Here is a 19,718-nt window from a genome sequence, read left to right as displayed (position 1 = left end):
AACTGTAGGCTACTTAAAAACACCTAAAGCATATATCTAACCCTAGCTCTTTTAGACTGTTCTATTGCATGGCCAGAACCTTTTAATGTAGCGGGTCGAGTTGGAGCTTACGTACTCTGTGTTGGAAGTCTTAAGGAATGGAAAACATTGTGTAAACTGGCATTAATTATTAGTAACACTTGGGCTTTTCCTTGAATGTCTGCTATGTCTATTAAAAGCAAGAGTACTTAAGGGAAGTCTGGTCTCGAGGATGCTGAGTCAGTTAATGTTTTAGCGCCCTCTGTTGTACAGAAACACAACGTACACTGATAGTGTTGCTTCTTTAGGATTTTTCTTCTTTAGGACAGTACTTATTCTTTCTTTACGTGGAGAAGTGGAAAAAATACGTGATGTGATACGGTGTAAAATGTGTTAACGTTAATATTTTTCGCGAATCGCCATCATAGACAACGATGCACTGCAGTTAGCAGCACTTTGGGTCAGTGTCAGCACCATGGTCGGCACTCATTCTACTGTCAACATTTTTGCTATCTGGGAAAAGTAATACAATCGAGTCTGTCAACTAAACTCAATATCGACATATGCATTTGTGTTGATGACGTTATGTGCAATGTTGGGTGGATATTTACCATTGACATATATAAAAGATATTTACAGGAACTGACATAAAAAAGGGAAAACCAGGAATTTTACTCCTTGTCCATTCCTCAATGGGAAAAATCCACGTGAACGCCATCAAATATTGCGTAACACGGTATGGTGAGCTTCATGTTTCACTGGGAATTGTAGTTTCTTTTGCGATGAAGCCAGCGTTTGTCACGTCAAGCACTCAAAGTCCCGCGATACTGGCTGGCGCACACCTACGCTGAATGGAATAAACCCATCAACTGTAATCCTCACTGTACACAGCGGAATCCTCTGCGGGTATTTTCTGCCTCAGATAAAGCAAAGAAATGGACAACACTGGGAAAGAGAAGGAGGCTATTCAGCTAATGGCCGAAGCTGACAAAAAATGCAAATCCTCTGGCTCGTTTTTGGGAGGGATGTTTGGAGGGTAAGACAGCACTGCACCAAAGAACAAACAGCTAGCAAGCGTTTACTGTCAGCAGCAAAGTTGGCACGCAGCCGATCTTTATGTAGACATACATTCAGTTAGTTCTGGATGGATTAATTTGCAAGATATTGTAGAAGTTTCGTTAGATATTAAACCAGCGGGACGACAAGTGGCATTCAGTGTAACAATTCCTGTGTATGTCAGTTAACGTTAGCTGTTAGTATAAACAAGCCAGCAGGTCACGAGTCTCTCCTGGACCTAGCTACCGTTGGCTTGCAAGCTACGCAGCAGACTGTTTTTAGCTAACTACTTACAAGGTTAAAATATCTACTTTGGCATTTATATGCGACCTTTTCTATAGTTTCACACAGTCTCCGCATTGTGCGAGGAGGAATATGTCAATGTTGTTTTGTTGTCTGAACAGTGGGCTACATTTCATTAAGACTCCAGGAATGTATTTCTGTAAGTTAGCTACACCCTGTAACCCGAAAACACCCGAACACATTCTCTTCTATCTTAATCCCTGAGGTAGTCGCCGTGGATGTATTGCTTGTAACACAGCAACAGTATTTAACACGGTTCCGTTTTAATGGTAACTTACTTTTATTAGTGCACTTATTAACACCTGCAATAATCCCCAAAACACATTGACCCAAGGTTTCTTTAGAGGTTAAACCTCCGCGCAGACAGATGCTGTTAGAAGAATCCTGCTGAGTGTTTCAGCACTGCAATTTAGGCGGCTTGTTTCAGATTTGTATTGACTCTATACCTTAATCCTATGGAATTTAAGTACATGAATGACAATGGGACCAGCTCAGAAATAAAGTCCACAAAAATGACAAACGGAGGCAAAACATTCTTCAAGAAGGCACCTAATTTACAACATTTTACTTATCCGACTGGTAATAATACAATAAACTAAAATAACTTTCCCCCTGTTATTCATTATGTGATTCTCATTTCCCTAATGGCTGTCATGACAAAGGTCACAGACACTCTGATTCCTGGTGTTATTTAAATCTAATTAATGCATGTCATCATTTATTTGAATGTTTTTCCATGTCATAGAGGGTAAGGAAGGCTTTGTTTACATAGGGCCAAAATACAAAAAGCCAGCAGTCATTGTCTTGCGTGACTCAGTCTTTTTTCCAAAGTCTGTTCTAGGTGACCCCCAGATGTTACTAGTTGGCAGTTCTCTGGCGTGATAACTCTGCAGGCTTTATACTGGTAATTCTGTGGCTGATCAAGCAGTGATGTAATCCTCTGCCATGATTGAATGGCCAGAGTATTATTACAACTCCAGGGAGCTCCCAGGGGTCCACTTCTTGTCATGAAGGGAGGGAGAGAGATATCTAGTGCCTGTGTAGAGGGATTTATATAAGCCAGTCCACCAATTTGAGCATTGCATCTCCCTGAGTAACTTTGCAGGTCATACAGTACATCATCCTATAGTGCCATACAGTGCAATCTGTGTTCGATATAACTTTTCTACTTGTTTTCAGTGAGGTGCAGCTGTTTCCTTTTTGTTTCTCTTCTCTGTCTAGAGGACCTCAGAAAGTGGAAGAAGCATGTGAGATGTACTGCAGAGCCGCCAACATGTTCAAGATGGCCAAGAACTGGAGCGGTGCGATAAGCAGTTTTTTTGCAAAAAAAAAATCCACATTATCAATTTCAACACACTTGAGACGCTGTAGGATTATGTGCGGGGTTTTTTGTTCACTATAACTGCAAAGCGCAGCACTTGTGAAGGTGCCACGAGTAAAAAAAAAAAAAAGAAAAAAAAGTGGAATTATGTGCAAGCTAAAGGCAAAGTTTGGAGTATGTGTGTAAAAGTTTCTGTCCTCTTCTTTCCTCTGTTTTCAGCTGCTGGAAATGCGTTTTGCAAGGCAGCACGTCTCCATATGCAACTGCAGAACAAACATGACTGTGCCACCAGTTTCATTGATGCAGGAAATGCTTACAAGAAGTCTGACCCCAATGGTGAGACTACGTGCTAACTTATTTTTTCAAACCATACCTTACATTTGAGTGCCTGCATTTTTATATACCCTTTTTTTTTAGATAAATATTTGTACTGTTTAAGTATTTAAATGTTGACTCTACAATAGGCAGTCACTGTCATTTATCACATCCACGACTAAAAGACTTATCACTAAGAGTGTTTTCATGACTACTGTTTTAGTAAGGATGATTAGCTAGAGGATTCCCACTTCTAGCTGTGTGGAAATAAGGTTATAAAGGTGGGACATGTCTTCAGACAGAAAATAAGTCAAGTCTCCAGGGATGAGTCATTGTGGATTGAGTTTTTAGTTTTCTAGATTACCTAAATATTTGTTGCCCCCAGGCTGAATTGTCACAGGTTTGACAGCAAATCAGGGCAGTTTACTAACCAGTCTCTAGCTGTGAGCCTGCAGTTTATAATGAGGCAGATCTGACTTATTACAATCTGCCTTAGTTGCTTTGCTGTTAGTACTTACAAGCAATAGATATATTATAATGTGCTAGAGTTATTGCCCTTGGAATGGCATTTACCATTAGTTGATGTATAGGTCTAGGGGATGGGAGCTGGCTGTCTTATTTGTTTGTAGAAAACAAAGTGGATGGTCTTGCTTGTAGTTTAGTTTTTTTATTTTACCTGTCGTATATTTAACACTGCATGCAACATATAAGAAAGTTTGATTGTATCAGACCCCTCATTTCACCTTGTTGAAATAACACAGCATGTCGACTGATACAGAATGTGGTGCTGTGCAATGGTCTGTTAGATTTGAACAAAACTAACAATTGTATGTAGTATGTAATAACTAATTGTTCCCTCCTCTTGCCTTTTATGCTGCCAAAAGAGGCAATCAAGTGTTTAAATGCTGCCATCGATATATACACAGACATGGTAAGATGCATATAGAAAGTGGTCATATAATTTTTAGTTTTTATAGCTGAGAAGTGTTTAGTTGTGACTTCTACTCTCCTTTGTCTTACTGTATCAGTTCTGATATCAGTCCATCCAGATGACTGAAAATCTTCGTTCACACTGACTATGTTTACATGTACATAATATTCCTATATTTGCCTTTATTCCGAAAAAGACGATATTCCGACTAAGCTGTTAACATGGCTAATGAAAGTGAGTATTCCACTAATATTCCTGTTTACATGTAGCCATGCAAAATACGATATTTTTTCAAAGTTTTCCAGCGGTGGCGGACTTGTTGGACCGTGCAAACACAGCGTCCCTCTTTCATTCCTTCAACCAGCTTCTTGAAAAGGTCGGCGTAGCGATGTGCGCGCATATCCAAAAACCTGTTGATATCCAAGTCTTTGATGATGTTTAAAAGTAGCTGTGTGTTTCTCCTTCTTATCGGGGTCTGCAGCACTACAGACTGTTGGCTGGTTGGTTTGTGTACAGCAACCATAGCAACGCACAGAGCTGACCATAAGCCGTAAACAGGCAAGAGGCCGTAAACTACGGTTTAGACCCCGATTGAGACGCATATTCCGAATGCGCTGTATACACGTCCAAATACTGGCTCTAAAACCTGAATAATGCCGGAATATCCCACGTCTTAATCAGAAAATGCTTTATTCGGAAAAAAGGCCTTTTTCGGAATATCCAACCGGAATATTCAAATTCGGAATATTGTCATATTCGGAATAATAGTGGAATATTGGTGTGCATGTAAACGTACTCACTGATGCAGCCTTTCCTGCCCCTCCGATTTTATTCTTTGGGCCCATATCATATTCATAGCAGCCAAGTTTGTTTATTTAACACTGATACCTTGATCAAGTTGCCTACTTGTTATTCCCTTTAGCGAGGATTCACTTCAAAAGCTTAAATCTCGTAGACGCGAAGCCACAGGCTACAGCTTGACCTGGCCTCTCTGCACTGAGAATGAACACAACACTTTGACTCGAGAGGCGTCTGTGGATAGATCCAGTTAGTAATGACTTCTCCTCCTCCTCCTCCTCCTCCTCCTCCTCCTCCTCCTCCTCCTCCTCCCTCCTCCTCCTCCTCCTCCTCCTCCTCCTCCTCCTCCAGGGAAGATTCACCATCGCAGCCAAACACCACATCAATGTCGCAGAGATCTACGAGTCTGAACTGGTGGATATCGAAAAGGTAAAGTCACATAATCAGGGGTCACATAGTGGGTTAGTACTAATCATTATTAATACTACAACTATAGGGCTTATTTGTTTTGAGGAACACAACAGTACTTGTTGTTTTTCTTTTGTACAGGCTGTTGCACATTATGAACAAGCAGCAGACTACTACAAAGGGGAAGAATCCAACAGGTGATGTAAACTACTGTATATCTTTTATAAAAGCTCTAAAATCACTAAAACTGATAATAGTTAATTAGTGATATGAAATCTTGTTTACATTTTGTAGGTGTAGTCCACTTATTTTATTTTTTTCTACAACCTGATAGAATGATACAACTCATTAAAACTGCAATGTTGTGAAGAATAACTTTCAGTTTTGAACTCAGTTTTCAATGTTGAAGTAAAAAAAAGTTGATCAGAACCTAGGTAGCTTCTAGAGCTGCACAATTAATCCTAATTATATTGAAATCGTAATATGGACTAGTGCAATATCCTAATCAATATTTGTTAAAGGCAAAATATGTGTCAAACCATTCTGAATTAAGTATTGTGGGGCTGCAGAGACATCCCGGCCTACAAATCGTATCCTACAGACTAAAGAAAAAATCTGATTATAGTGTGATTTTTTTTTTTTTTGGAGAGGATCCTCTAAAAAAAATCACACTATAATCATTGTCATTTTAATATTTTTTAATGAGAATAATTAAACAAAAATGATCATTCCCTCCAATATCGTGAATTGCAATTGCAATATTAGTCAAAACAATCGCAATTGGATATTTTCCTCTTTTCATGCAGCCCTAGTAGCTTCTATTTGGCTCCGACAGAATCGGAAATGCTCTCATTCATCGGAGCCTTTTTTTCCCTTATTTTTGACTCCTAGCAGGTGAAAGCACAGCTGTCACTAATAACATTAACAAGCGGATACAAGTGAGCGGACATGCACAACACCAGGGCCGGAACGGACACGGAGTGCACTCATTATCGTTATTAATTACACCTGTGTCTTCCCTGCTATGACGTGTCCGAATATCTGCAGTGAAAAAGGGCCCGTCTGCATTATTTGCTGCAATGATGAGCAAGGCTGCAGTTACCAGGGCGTTGTATGGAATTCAGATCTTCTCCCCCATGGTGGTGGTGTTATGAAAAGTTAGTGTGTACACACACATTTGCATTTATTTCAAAATGCCTGGCGCTTTTAAGACGGCTTCAGCCATGAAACTAGTATGAATCAAGAGCTGTACTGCAAACAGTAGGCCTTTCTCACAGAAGACATGTTCTGTGACATGTCACAGAAGCAAAAGCACAGGTGTATATAATAACAGTAATAATGGCTCTTTTTCATATACAGTGGCTGTTTCAGGGTACATGGAATTGTGCATGCCAGCTCGCTATCGCATTGTTATGACTCACTGGGAACACTTAAATAGAACAGAGACATCGGTAATGTTATTAGTTACACCTGTGCCTTTCCTACTAGGAGCGTCAAAGAAAGGCCTGTGCTCAGAGCGCCGTCCCAGCACATTTACTTTCTCGATTCCCCCTTTTTCTAGTGTCCCATGCTATTGAACCGCACCCTACAAACTTTAATAGATGAATAATAGGGGTGTAAATCACACATTTTATCACAATACGCTATATCAGTTCGTTGGGCAACAATACAATATTTACTGATATCACAAAGTCTGCCATGATATGATTTTGATTCATTTCGGTGGCCTGCGACGGAGACGATACAAAGGCCATTTAACACAATCCGTTATATATATGTATGTATATATGTATGTTATATATATATATCTGTTTCCACAAATCAATCAAAATATCTATCTAAATATATATAAAGATTATTTGACAGCACATATATATATATATATATATATATATATATATATATATATATATATATATATATATATATATATATATATATATATATATATATATATATATACAAAACACACACACACACACACACACACACACACACACACACACACACACACACACACAAAAAGCAACTAAAATATGATTGGACAATTTCATTACTAAGCTCTTCCAGACATTCTAAAAACAAACTACTCTCTTTAATAAAAGGATTAAATATAAAGTGGGAATTTCAAAATAAAGGCGCATCTTAAACATGATATGTATCGATGTTTTTTTACTTTGTATCGATAATATTGGCTCGTTGATGATTGAATTGATACATTGTATCGATCCAGATGGATGTATCATTACGTCCCTAATCAATTGATATCACATACTCCAGATATATAGCTCTTATAATCTGTGTTTTATTAAATGTGTTGGGTACCTTTTTTTTTTTTTTTTTTTTTTTCTCAGCTCAGCCAACAAGTGTCTGCTGAAGGTGGGAGCTTACTGTGCTCAGTTGGAGCAGTACCAGAAGGCTATTGAGATCTACGAGCAGGTGTGCACTGCTTGTATTTGCGTGTCATGCTTGCACTTTTGTCAATCACCACTGATTTATTTAGCTGCTGACATTTCTTCTGCTTTTTTTTTTGTACAACGTGGACGTATCTAGGTTGGAGCCAACACGATGGACAACCCATTGCTGAAATACAGCGCCAAAGAGTACTTCTTCAAAGCTTCCCTCTGTCATTTCATTGTCGACGAGCTCAACGCTAAGGCGAGTTTATACCTGTGTGGTTCAGCTTAAGGAGTTTGGACGGGGAGTTAGTTGGTAGAAGTTTAACACGCCGTGTCTCTCCACAGATTGCTGTTGAAAAATATGAGGAGATGTTCCCGGCTTTCTCAGACTCTCGAGAATGCAAACTGTTGAAGGTAACTCAAACTCTGAGGAATCTGATGGCTTACTTTCTCCCCTTTTTGAATCTATTCAGTTTCTGAGTTAACCTACTTTTTTTTTTTTTTTGTCTTAACAGAAGCTTCTTGAGGCTCACGAGGAACAGAACAGCGAAGCTTTCACAGATGCAGTAAGTCTTGTATACCCTAAAAATGTTGTCAAGTTTTAAAACAAGGCTTTTGGTGAGCACAGGAATCCCTTTGCTCTCAGCTCTTGTTTGTTGGATCCCCTCGTGTGTTCAGAAAAGTTGAAAGCTGGATCTCAGGTATCCATCCAGTCTCCCAGGACTGTGTGTTTATGTGGAACTGGTGCAGACTGATGGAGTGGATCCATATATAGCTGAGCTCCTAAAAGAGTTTTTAAAGTTAACTCAAACTCAGAGAGTACAGTACGATTTTTTTTTTTTTAAGGTTTGGAGAAATGCATTGCAATTCTAACAGGTGTGTTGGTTTATAGCTACGCAATGCTGGCGGTAGAAAACAACGTTTATTGTGGAATTTCATCTGAAAATAACCAGTGAGGTGTAACAAACTTAAGCTAATGCCTAGTACAGACTGCACAACTTTAGCTCTGACTTTCCACTCGCTGACAGGTTTTGGAGCTCTCCGACAAAAGCCCCAGATCATCGGCGTCGGCTCTGCGCTCACAAATGGGTGCTCGAGCACTATGTGTTTGTGTCTGTTTTAAAGACGTAAACCCAGAGGCGATGCATTGCAGGCGCGCCCTGTCGGGGAGCTACGGCCAATCAGAGCGCAAGACGCAGGTTGAGGGGAACCCAGGGGGAGGGGTCGCCTGCAACAAAACGTTACTGTATATGTTGCGTTCACAACACGGACCAAAGTTGTTGTTGCACCTAAAGGAAATATAATCTTTATATTTATATTTATATATATATAGTGCTGTCAAACGATTAAAATATTAAGGAAATATAATCTTTATATATATTTAGATAGATATTTTGATTGATTGATTTGTGGAAACAGGCTATTTTGTGACACATGTACCAACAACAACATCAACAAGCACGACTACAAGGAAAGTCCCGCAGATTGATTGAACAAAAAAAAAACTTGCAGAACCTTCCAATTGTAAATCCAGATTTGGGGGGGGAAGCTTATGTCCGTGTCCCTCACCCGCCTGCAGGTAAAGGACTTTGACTCCATCTCCCGTCTGGACCAGTGGCACACAACCCTCCTGCTGCGCATCAAAAAGACCATCCAGGGCGACGAAGGGGATTTGAAATGAAAGAAGCCCAGGGGTAAAAATGCAGCACGGAGGGACAAATCCATCACGCATGCTTTCACACACAGACAGACAGACACACACACACACACACACACACACTTTTCACTCACTTCCCTGTGTATAGCATCTGGAGATGAGTGTCTGCTGATGACTTTGAATATTCCACTGCTCACTGCTATACCGTCCGAGTACTATCTTTGCTTTCCTTCCGAGCGTATCTGAATCTAGTCGCCCTCACCTCTGTCTAGAGGATTGCTGCATACCTTTTCTGCTGAAATCTGTCCTGGGGGATTTCAGAGCGGTATATTGTATTGAAACTGATGTTAGTATTGACAACAAGCACTGCATGACATGTTTTGTACAATTATTGTTTCCTAGTCAGATGCAGATAATTATTATTTTTTTTTTAAATCTAGTTTATTAAATTATTTAAACAGATTATTTAAATGTTTCCGTTTGTTCTACATAGGATTATCATGGTGTGTATGGATTTCAAGAATGTATCATATTACTTTTTTTATTTGTTGGAGTAGAAGGGAAAGGGTCCAATCAATGCCATGATTGTTCTTAAAACGAAAGTCATTGCAGCCACACAAAAGGTGATTTTGTTTCCATTTTGTCACCAATGGGGGAGAGACTCTTCTTGTAGAAGGGCAACGATATGCACCAAGTGTAGACTGTTAAACATTTGTGTGTTGTTTCCACACATTCATACTTGCATTACTTCAGGATCATTTAGGGCTGGGCGATATGGAGAAAATCAAATATGATAGTTTTGTCCCAATATCTCGATATCGATATTGCGGCGATATTGTAGGGTTGACATTTGGTGCTTTAACAAAAATATTCACACAAAGAGATTTGTGATAAATAATCATCAATATAGTGTATTTAATGACGAAGATGCTAAAGACAAATAATAGAACATTCAGGTAAGGACATCGCTTTCCTGTAATGCAGCCTTTTAAAAAGAGAAAAAAAACACCTTATGCCATATTATGTTAGGATATCCAAAATCTGAGACGATATCTAGTCTCTTATCACGATATCGATATAATATCGATATATTGCCCAGCCCTAGGATCATTTATTATTACTTTAGGATTTGTTGATGTAATAATACTTTGAATGTTTGAATCTGTAAGCTGTGATTTATAGTTTGCCTGTGGAAAAAAAAAAAAATCTTTTTGAATGAAAAGCACTGACGTGGAAACGGTTACTCCTTGTTTCCAGGGCAGTATTCTTGGGGTAATGTGCTACATTAGTTACTCATCTTGTGCTGTGGTTGTGATGTGAACTTAACATTGACGGTTTACTACTGCAGTGCGCCTTCCAAATGGCCAGTCGCTAAGCATGTCCTTGTGTATAGATTAGTGTTGTGTTGCATTCACTAGTGTGAGCCAGACCAAAGTTTTTACAAAAGGGTCAGTCGCCCCTGCGTATCCAGCTTCTTCCAGATGGAATGACGATGGACCTTGGATATGATCTGTATGCTCGTGCGAATGGACAATAATAAAGATATTATAATCCCAGCTGTGCCGTCCTGCCTTTGACCTTACCTATCAAACAGCAATGTTATAAACGTCCAAGCTTTTATTATCTTTACCAACATAACGTCACATTTTTGTATTTTGTGTGTGGTTGCTGAAAATTAGGGCTTTTTCTTTTTTTTTATCATATTGATTGTAATTACATTTAATACCTCTAAATGAACTATTATTCCTTATTTAGCATATTAACCTTTATTATTACAAGAGTGGAAATAAGATAAAGTAGGCTAGAATTATTTATCACAAGTTTAAGTTCAATATAATATTTTAAGGTAGATTTGACTACTAAATAGTGTTGCTATTGTTAACTGTATAGTTTCCTCTATTGATCTATTACAAATGATAACGTAATAGATCTGTAGCTCCGCTGCCCTGTCAGAGACTGTAACCTGATACTGAAACATGACTATTGATTGTCGTAGCTCGTTGCGGTGGTAAAATGAAAAAACAGTCATCTGTTAGTGTGCTGTGTAACCTAGTTCTTAGATTACTGCTCCATGTCCTTACATAACTGATCCAATGTCTCCATTATGTTTAGTGTGCATTTCCTTTTCTCATGCTCACATGCTGCCACTATTGACAGATTGGACCATGATCAGCCTTTTCTCTCAGCTAGTGTCCAAAGTGACAATATTTTTTTCATGGTGATTCAAATGTGATTAATTACGATACATAAAACAAATTTACATTTGCCATATGAGACACCAACTAATTTATACAGCCTAATCACTTTTTGAGTTAAAAATTCTAAACTTTAGAGGTTATTTTTTCTATAAAACTATAACTTTTCATTATTGGAGGCAGCCTTAGAAATCCTGAAAGGTTGTTTGCAGGTATCTGCTGAATATAAATTTCAAACACTGCTGTGGTTCTATGGAAATGGTTCCTAGAATTTTTTAGTTAGCCAGAATTTTGAAGGATTTACGTAACTTCATTTCCATTTAGACCAACATAAATCATCAGCACAGTTGCAAAAAGCACGCGGTCATTCAAAGATGTACATATGGAAAGCTACTGGAGGATTCACTGGGGTGCTGTTCTACAGCTGCCAAGGGCTTCCAGACATCAGAGTTGGAACTCCTGCGATACATAATGTATGGGCAACAGAAGTCTGATATTCATTTAATTAGTAAAATGTACTAAAGCTGATGTGATGTTCGGCTTTATATGTAATGTATTAACAAACACCTCAATTTCATTTGTGTTTAATATGATTTGTGCCACATTTCACACCATGAATTATAACATATGTACATTATTTAATTAATCACACTTACTACCTTAATCTTATTATAGCTTTTATCTCTGATATGTGACTAAAGAACAGCAGATTCTTGTGTTTTTTAACGCACATTCCATAAGAGTGTGTGAGACAAACTGAATATCACATCCAAGTCTGTTAATGAGACACTCGACTTTAGATCATCATAATAATGATGAAACACCACATAGTCGGACTACACATTCACACAGTGCTAATGCCAAAGTAAATACATTAAATAACATCAAAAGTAGGCTTGAAATTGGATTTTAAAGTCCCTACACCCAGATACAATTCTTTCTATTCACATGCATCTTCTACACAGCATCTTGAGCTGGGGCCCCTTCAGGTTCACCTAAGGGCTTATCTGCTGCCCCCTGCTCTCCATCACTTGGGACAGCAGCTTTTGGTTTCCTTCCACAAGCATCCTCACCGACAATCACAGTTTGAATATCAGGCTGCAAAATCTCTGTCTCACAAGTGGCCTTAGTCTCTGAAACTGGAGCCAAAATGGTCTGCGAGGCGGCAGCTTCCAGGACAGAAGACGTAGAAACATTTGGGACCTCTGAGACTGACGCCAATGTGCCATCAGAAACAGGAACTGAGAGAGTGGGTGTAGACAGAGAGGTGGAGGAAGCTTCAGAGTACAAGGGGATACTGTGAGCCGCGGACACTGGTATGGAGAAGGGGACAGGGATGGCTGATCCATCTAAGGAAATGATGCTGGCCCCTGTGCTTCCGGGGGTTTCAGGGGGGGCGGTTCGGGCCCCCAAAAGGCCCCCCCGGAGAAAAAAAAAGCCCCCCCCCCCCCCCCGGGGGGGGCGGAAAAAAGGCCCCCCCCCGCCCCCCCCCCGGGGGGGGGGAGAGCGGGCGGCCCCCCCCCCCCCCACAAAAAAGCACAGTCAGTGAGGGTTTTATCATGACCGCCAGCAGTACCAGTACCAGCAGCAGCAGCAGCACCGCCGCCACCTTTTCTAGCGGTGCTCTTTTTCTCCCTTGCTCCTGCTTTTTCTGTCTTTCCCTTAGTGGGAGTTCTGGTTTTCTTATCCTCCATATTTCCCTCCAGCACTACCAGGTAGGTCTTCCAGGGAGCATCGGAGTCATGAATCTGAAAAGTTAAAAGAGCTTGTTAATTTCACAGCAGTCTGATGGGTCAAAGTACTCAAAACACAACATGGCAGGTCATAAACATGCATTGGTAGTCATCGTACAAAAGCCCAATGCCCTTAACAATACCCACTTTTTGACCATGGTGAACTTAATCTTGCCGCAGTAAAAGTTGAATCAACACTGTGCCCATACAGATGAAATGACCCTATCTGACAGTAACTTGTCACTGCAGTAAGAAAAGCACTGCTCACCATAGTGTGCCTGCGAAGGGTGGACTTGTCTGTAAAGGTGCGACTACAAAGACCACACATGTAGGGCTTCTCTCCTGTGTGAATACGCTGGTGCCTCTGGAGGGCATTGAGCTGGGTGAACTGCTTGTCACAGTCTTTACAGCTGTACGGACGCTCACCTAACAATCAACAGAAGAGAGGGAACAAACATACGCCAGGAAACAGTAAGGAAGCTGTAAAAGGAGATCACGCCTCCTCCAAATTCACAACGACAAATACAAGATTTATGCAATTACCCGTGTGTATCTTTAAATGCTGGTGGAGGGAATTCCTCTGAGCGAAGCCTCGACCACACTCTTCGCACTTGTATGGCTTGGACCCCGTGTGGATGTTTGAGTGGTGTCTCAGGTATTCTTTCGATGCAAAGCTTTTCCCACAGGCCTCACACATGAAAGGCTTCTCTCCTAACGGGAGAAGAAAAGAACAAGTCGTTTCACTTTTGGTCTGGTGTGTGCAGATAGCCTTGTCTTCATCGGCTTAAAAAGGCCTACTTTATACGCTTTCTTTCACAGAGACAGGGTTAAAGATGACAATGCACAAATCCAAACCGTTTTGAAAGGATATCCCTCTTACCTGTGTGTGATCGCTTGTGATAGGACAGCATGTGCTTCTGAGTGAACCGTGCATCACACTCGTCACATGCAAATGGCTTCTCTCCTGTGTGAGTCCTTTAAATAGTAAAACAAACAAGTTTAACCCTCATCGGTTGCTTTTTTTCCTCACGTTATTAGCATGTATAAATGCTAGTGGTTATGTTCACAATCGATGATTGAACAAACAGACAGAAACATCGGACTGCAATTTCTCTGCCAAAGTCAAAAGGTATCGGTCAAAAAGAAGCGAGAATGACTTGCTCAACTGACATCCTTCCTCGCTGACCCGGGATTAAAACCGGTCACCTTTCAGTAGCGATCCTGCCTGCCTGCCTTTAGCATCTACAAACCTCCCATTTCCAATTCGTTATCCTTTTGACCAGCCATCGTCGGTGAGCTCCGTACCTGCGGTGCATCTTGAGGGCGGAGTTCTGGGTAAATCTGGCCGCGCAGTCGGTGCACTCAAAAGGCTTTGCGCCGGTGTGTGTCCTCTCATGCAACAGCAGGGCGGTTTTGGAGCTGAGTGCCTTTCCACAGTCAGGGCAGACATGTCGCAGACTGTTACGTTCATGTACCTGAGAAGCACCGGGGATGCATGACAGAAATGATCAAATCATCCAGATAAATGCGACTATATATATATATATATATATATATATATATATATATTGCATGTATTTTATCAAGGAAATAATAATGTATAGGAAGTGTGTGGAATTTAATTCATCCCCACCTGTCTTTGATGGCGGACAACATCCTTCTTTCGTTTGAAGGCTTTTGCGCAGCAGTCGCAAACAAAAAGCCTCTCATTACTGTGAACGTGCTTTTCATGGATCTTCAGATTGCTGCGGTTAGCAAAGGTTTGCTGGCAGGTCTCACAGCGATAGACCACATCTGCTTTTACTCCATGGTACGTACTGGCCAAGAGAGCAGTAACGGGTTACAGCAAGATCAAAAGACAAAAGGGCCTGGTCTTAGGTTTCACGATAAGATGGCGATGCATTGGTGATCGTTATCTGACATAGCTTAAGTTTGAGAGGTGAATTGGTAGCACAGTACTCTCGTCACTAGAAGAACTGGTGAACAAAAATAATTTGCTTCAGTTCAGACACTTTATCTGTGGTATCTATCAATACGTTTAATCCAGTAGCACTAATGTCCTACCTGATATGCTTCAAGTAGCTTCTTTCATAGTGGAAGGTCCGTTGGCACTTGTTACACTGGAACTGGGCCTTGGATGTTCTTTTTAATGTCCCCTTGGACTCACCACCCTCCTCCTCCTCCTCCTCCTCCTCCTCCTCCTCCAGAGATAACAACAATGAGCCTTCGGGATCACTGCTCGGCACATCCTCCCCACATTTCCAATCACCCGCATCAGAGGCTGGCATTCCCAATGACGACTCGTCCATTTTCTCTGCTTGAGCCTCGGCTTCAGTCCTGTCCTCATTCTTCTCTGTGTCTTCATTTGCAACTTGGTTTTCATTGTTAGGGTTAGCCCCTCTTTTGGTGTTTAAATGCCTCCGAAGGACTTTATGGCCAGCCAACCTCAATTTTAGAGTTCTTCCTAGTCTTTTTCCATCCTTTACTGCATTCTTTACCTTTAACCTTTTTGAAATTACTTCTTTTTCAGAGCTCTGCGGAGACCGCTTAAGAAGTAAGCTTTTAGGCTGGTTCTTCCCTTTGGTCCTTTTTTCTTTCTTGGCACCATGCAAGTTATCTACAACGGTTGATGCAGATGTTTTCCTTGTAGGTTTTTGTAGGATTCCAGCACTCATGGCCTCACCACAAACCGCTGACAGATCCTGGCAGTCCAAAAGTTGTGCCGCTGCTTGAACATCACCAATCTTGTCTCTAACAACTTCAACTTTACCAGTGTACACAAATTCCAAAAACTTGGAGAAATGATTGGAGTGCATACTGGAGAGTAAGACTTTGTCTCTGGTAGCATCCGGAGACAGAAGGATCTTCTTGAAGTAGCCGCTGGACGCTGCGAGCATCAACTGGTGGGCCTGAAACTCCTGTACCTCTCCCTGGTAGTCTACCTGCACTGTAACGTCACTCAGCTGTCCCTGCAGCATCAGCTGGTGCAGAGAGGCCAGGATGTTTTCGTGGTGGGACTTAGAGGTGAGCTGGACCACTTTGGCCCCCATAATTAATTTGTGCTGCTGAGAAAAACAAAAAGGGGAATGTTGACGTGTAATGCTTAAACTAAACTAGTTGTGTTTCCTTACATTTGTGAACACACGCATGTAACGTCACATGCTTGATCAGAGGTGGGGACGTGGAGCTACAGTATTTTGAAGTAGAACCATTTGTATCATCATTACTGGGTTTACTTTTTGAGCAGTGAACGTTGCATAAGCCAACGTTCGAAAAGGCAGAAAAGACAGCTTATTAAGCCACATGCTTCGAGTTCGTAAAAATAACTAACGTTAGCCCCTCTAACATAAGGTGAAGGTGAAAACCCTCAAACCTCAGTATCTAGCTAAAGCTGTAGCAACAGACTGACTAGCGTTGTAATATTTGTGTGATTTTGCCTTGATAAATGTCCAATGCTAGGGTTAGTTAACGTTACTGCTAACAGTAGCATCGCAGACACAATGCCGGTGCACAAGCTAGGTTAGCTAATGTTAACTGTAAACACAAAACAAACTGGTATGCGATAATACAAGTTGAATGTACAGCACACCGAACTGAACACAGTGTACGAGTGAACGTGTAGCCAGCAAACTAACGTTACACAACACGAAGCAAGTTTTCTTACCGTAAGGTCGGTAAAATGGCAGCCCTTCACAAATGTTCTCCACAGTGGAAGGTATTTCCTGTAGAATTCACTGCAGAAAACGGCACTTGCTTTCTTACTTACCGACATCCGGTGCCGAGGTGGCTGATACGGGATCAGTCCTTCATTCATGGTCGTGTTTAAAGTTTGAATTGCCAAGTACAACTGCTGTTCCTGGATCATTTTAGTTTGTTGACTATAAGCGAATAGGCGCATTTGTTATAACTTTACTTTAAGGCTTTATACATCCATGATTTACAGGCATTGTCAAGCTAGTTTGGCTAGCTAACTTTTTTTTTTTTTATAGCTTTGCCTTACTTAGCTATCTCCAAAGTACTGTCCGTTCCAATATATTTTAACAATTTATTTAACAAAATATTTAACATATTTGAGCAATAATGTGTTGCACTTTGCTGTTATTGCTGTAATCAGGATGTATAACTATGCTTCACCTCCTTTCTATTTTGGCAAGTGTAAGCCCCTATCTTGGTAAATGATGAACAGGGTACAGGTATATAGCAACCGTAGCAATATTGTTGAATTTTATAAAGGGATTTACTAAAGTAATGACGTTACCGTAACACTAACAACTGAACTGTGTTCATTAGCTAGATAGTGTATTACTGCATCATTCCCGCACTGGGGCGCCCTTGCACAGAAAGACATGACGTGATATAAACTGCTGGTGTTGAATTAAAAGCAGATTAACCTGCAGAAAATTTCCATTTTCTTCATGCCGTTTCCACGCAGACTACTCTCCTTCTAGCCGACAGTTTAACTGGGTAGACCTACTCAGTAGGTATTACAGCTGCTTAAAAAGTAGTTTTTTAGTGCCCATTGTATATAGCTATAGTCTGTTATAGTTGTACGAGAATGGTTCCAAAACCATACAAAATAGGTCAACACGCTGAAGTATTTAAGATAATTCATTTACATTTAGACCAGCATAAATCATCTACAGAGTTGCAAAAAGCATGCTGTCATACCTAAGGTGTATGGAAAGCTACTTGAGGATTCACTGGGGTGCTGTTCTGCAGCTGCCAAGGTTTTTTTTTTCTTCTTTTTTCTTCCAGAGGAAATCCATATACCTTACATTTGTCTTAATGAATTCTGCAAGCTAGCAATCTGCTCTATTCCGGTGACTCATGCTGCTCTCTGGACCGAAGCTGTGCAGACTTCAGCTTTGACCTGGAACACTGTGTTCGCCTGGCTTTTATTACATTACTCCTTTGCCACACACACACACACACACACACACACACACACACACACACACACACACACACACACACACACACACACACACACACACACAAACACACACACACACTACTTTTCATACAACTGGTCCTATGGTTTATCATTATTATTTTAAGGACACACAACATCTGCAGACGTAATGATCTGTAACTGTATGCTCATGGGAATCAAGAGTATTTGCATAGATATTAATATGGTTTAAAGTATTACCATGAAAATTAGCCTAGAGTTTAATGGAATACTGAATTAGTATGTGCAAATTAATGAGACAATTCGTACAAATTAATTCTCAGTATATTGCCATTAGTACAACTTTTGACATGACTGAGATTAAAGGAAGGAACGCATTTTTCACTTTGGGCCCAGTTGTGCAAAAGCTATTTTTCATTTTACTTCTGTTGTCTGGGGAAGTTGTCTGTTCATTGTTTACTAAAATGATAAAAAATAATAGCTTCATATGAGTATTAGACTATTAGACATTGAAATTAGGATCAGCTGGGTCACATTTTCATTTTTTCCTGTGCCGCATACTGTAATGTGACATATATTAAAAGTTCAGCAGGGTTAGGTAATGCCGATGGTACATATGTGGTTTGTGAAATTGTCACAGGATGCTTTGTCAAATAAAGATATGGCAGAGAAACAGACTTGAGGTTTCTACATATCAGCACTGGTTGACATGTGTAATCAAGGGGATGAACATATGCTGCATCACTGAAATAACAAAAGGTCAAGTCATTTCAGAAACATGCCATATTAATGTACTTTCAGCAGTGAAACTGGCTGACTTTTCAAATGACTCCGGGGCATTTCGTCTTATTCGGAAGTGCACATTTCAGCTGTGGAGAGAGTAAGTGTATGTCAAGTCTACTACAGTCAAGGGTTCAGATGTTGCCAGTAAATGGCAAGCTTGATAGCCAGCTGCATTGCCAGGCCGCCCAGTAACAAATGAAATTCCCACAGATTCATTATCATGTTGTCAGGGAAGAAGATGAGGTGCAAATGCTCGCTGAAAGGTGATGGGCTCAGCAAACAAAACATTCTGTCGACATTGGGTCGTGTTTGCTCTGCTATGGGTAGACTCCTCCACACAACCGAAAATATCCTTGCTGACGTTCCACAGCGCACAAACAACATGACAAAATGTGCACTGTGTGAGAGAAAAAGTAAAACTCAAAGCCAAGGCCGATTTTAATTAGAGGCTACGGAGCGCACACACACACACACACACACACACACACACACACACACTGTAAAGAAAACAGTCAAATTCAGGAGTTTGGTGGTAACGGTTGTGTCCGGGCTCGGTATGTGTGCTGGAGTCGTACACACACTTTAATTTGGATGCCGTGAGGGTAGGTCAGTCAGTCAGTCAGTGTCCTTGCAGGACCTCTCTACAGCTTCTTAACTGGGCTGACTCATAATCCCAGCAGATGAACTGAACCAGTGATGGTAAACACTAGAACATTACAGTACATGGAAGTGCAGACAGTGGTGGTCCAAGAATAACCGCAGCATTCTCTTTGTGCTTGCCCACAGAACCACGCAGCTGATGCCAGACCAATCAAAACCCAGTCCAATTCAGTATTCTGTGGTGTCTTTCTCTTCCCCTCCAGTCAGTGAACTTGGTTAACAGAAAACA

At 40.7% G+C, this 19,718-nt stretch overlaps 2 protein-coding genes across 3 annotated transcripts; one reads left to right on the top strand and one right to left on the bottom strand.

The window, feature by feature from the left end:
- Nucleotides 1–823: 823 nt before the first annotated feature.
- Nucleotides 824–10,762, top strand: napbb (N-ethylmaleimide-sensitive factor attachment protein, beta b). Of its 2 annotated transcripts, XM_039782322.1 has the most exons (11): nt 824–1,054; nt 2,599–2,678; nt 2,918–3,034; nt 3,898–3,944; nt 5,094–5,171; nt 5,292–5,347; nt 7,505–7,589; nt 7,704–7,808; nt 7,895–7,963; nt 8,065–8,115; nt 9,129–10,762. In XM_039782322.1, exons 1-11 carry the CDS (start codon nt 954–956, stop codon nt 9,228–9,230), a joined length of 891 nt encoding a protein of 296 aa, XP_039638256.1. In that variant the 5' UTR covers nt 824–953; the 3' UTR covers nt 9,231–10,762. The 2 variants fall into 2 exon arrangements, with proteins under 2 accessions (XP_039638256.1, XP_039638257.1); XM_039782323.1 differs by lacking the exon at nt 3,898–3,944 and having other exon boundaries at nt 999–1,054.
- A 1,596-nt stretch (nt 10,763–12,358) lies between these two features.
- gzf1 (GDNF-inducible zinc finger protein 1) lies at nt 12,359–17,107 on the bottom strand. Its single transcript, XM_039781329.1, has 9 exons — nt 16,799–17,107; nt 15,199–16,199; nt 14,768–14,951; nt 14,440–14,609; nt 14,015–14,109; nt 13,678–13,845; nt 13,403–13,560; nt 12,942–13,149; nt 12,359–12,714 (listed from the first exon to the last, which is right to left on the bottom strand). Exons 1-9 carry the CDS (start codon nt 17,030–17,032, stop codon nt 12,359–12,361), a joined length of 2,574 nt encoding a protein of 857 aa, XP_039637263.1. The 5' UTR covers nt 17,033–17,107.
- Nucleotides 17,108–19,718: the final 2,611 nt, after the last annotated feature.

The sequence above is a fragment of the Perca fluviatilis genome, chromosome 18, assembly GCF_010015445.1.
Source record: "Perca fluviatilis chromosome 18, GENO_Pfluv_1.0, whole genome shotgun sequence".
NCBI lineage: Eukaryota > Metazoa > Chordata > Actinopteri > Perciformes > Percidae > Perca > Perca fluviatilis.
This window is presented reverse-complemented; position numbering and strand designations above follow the sequence as displayed.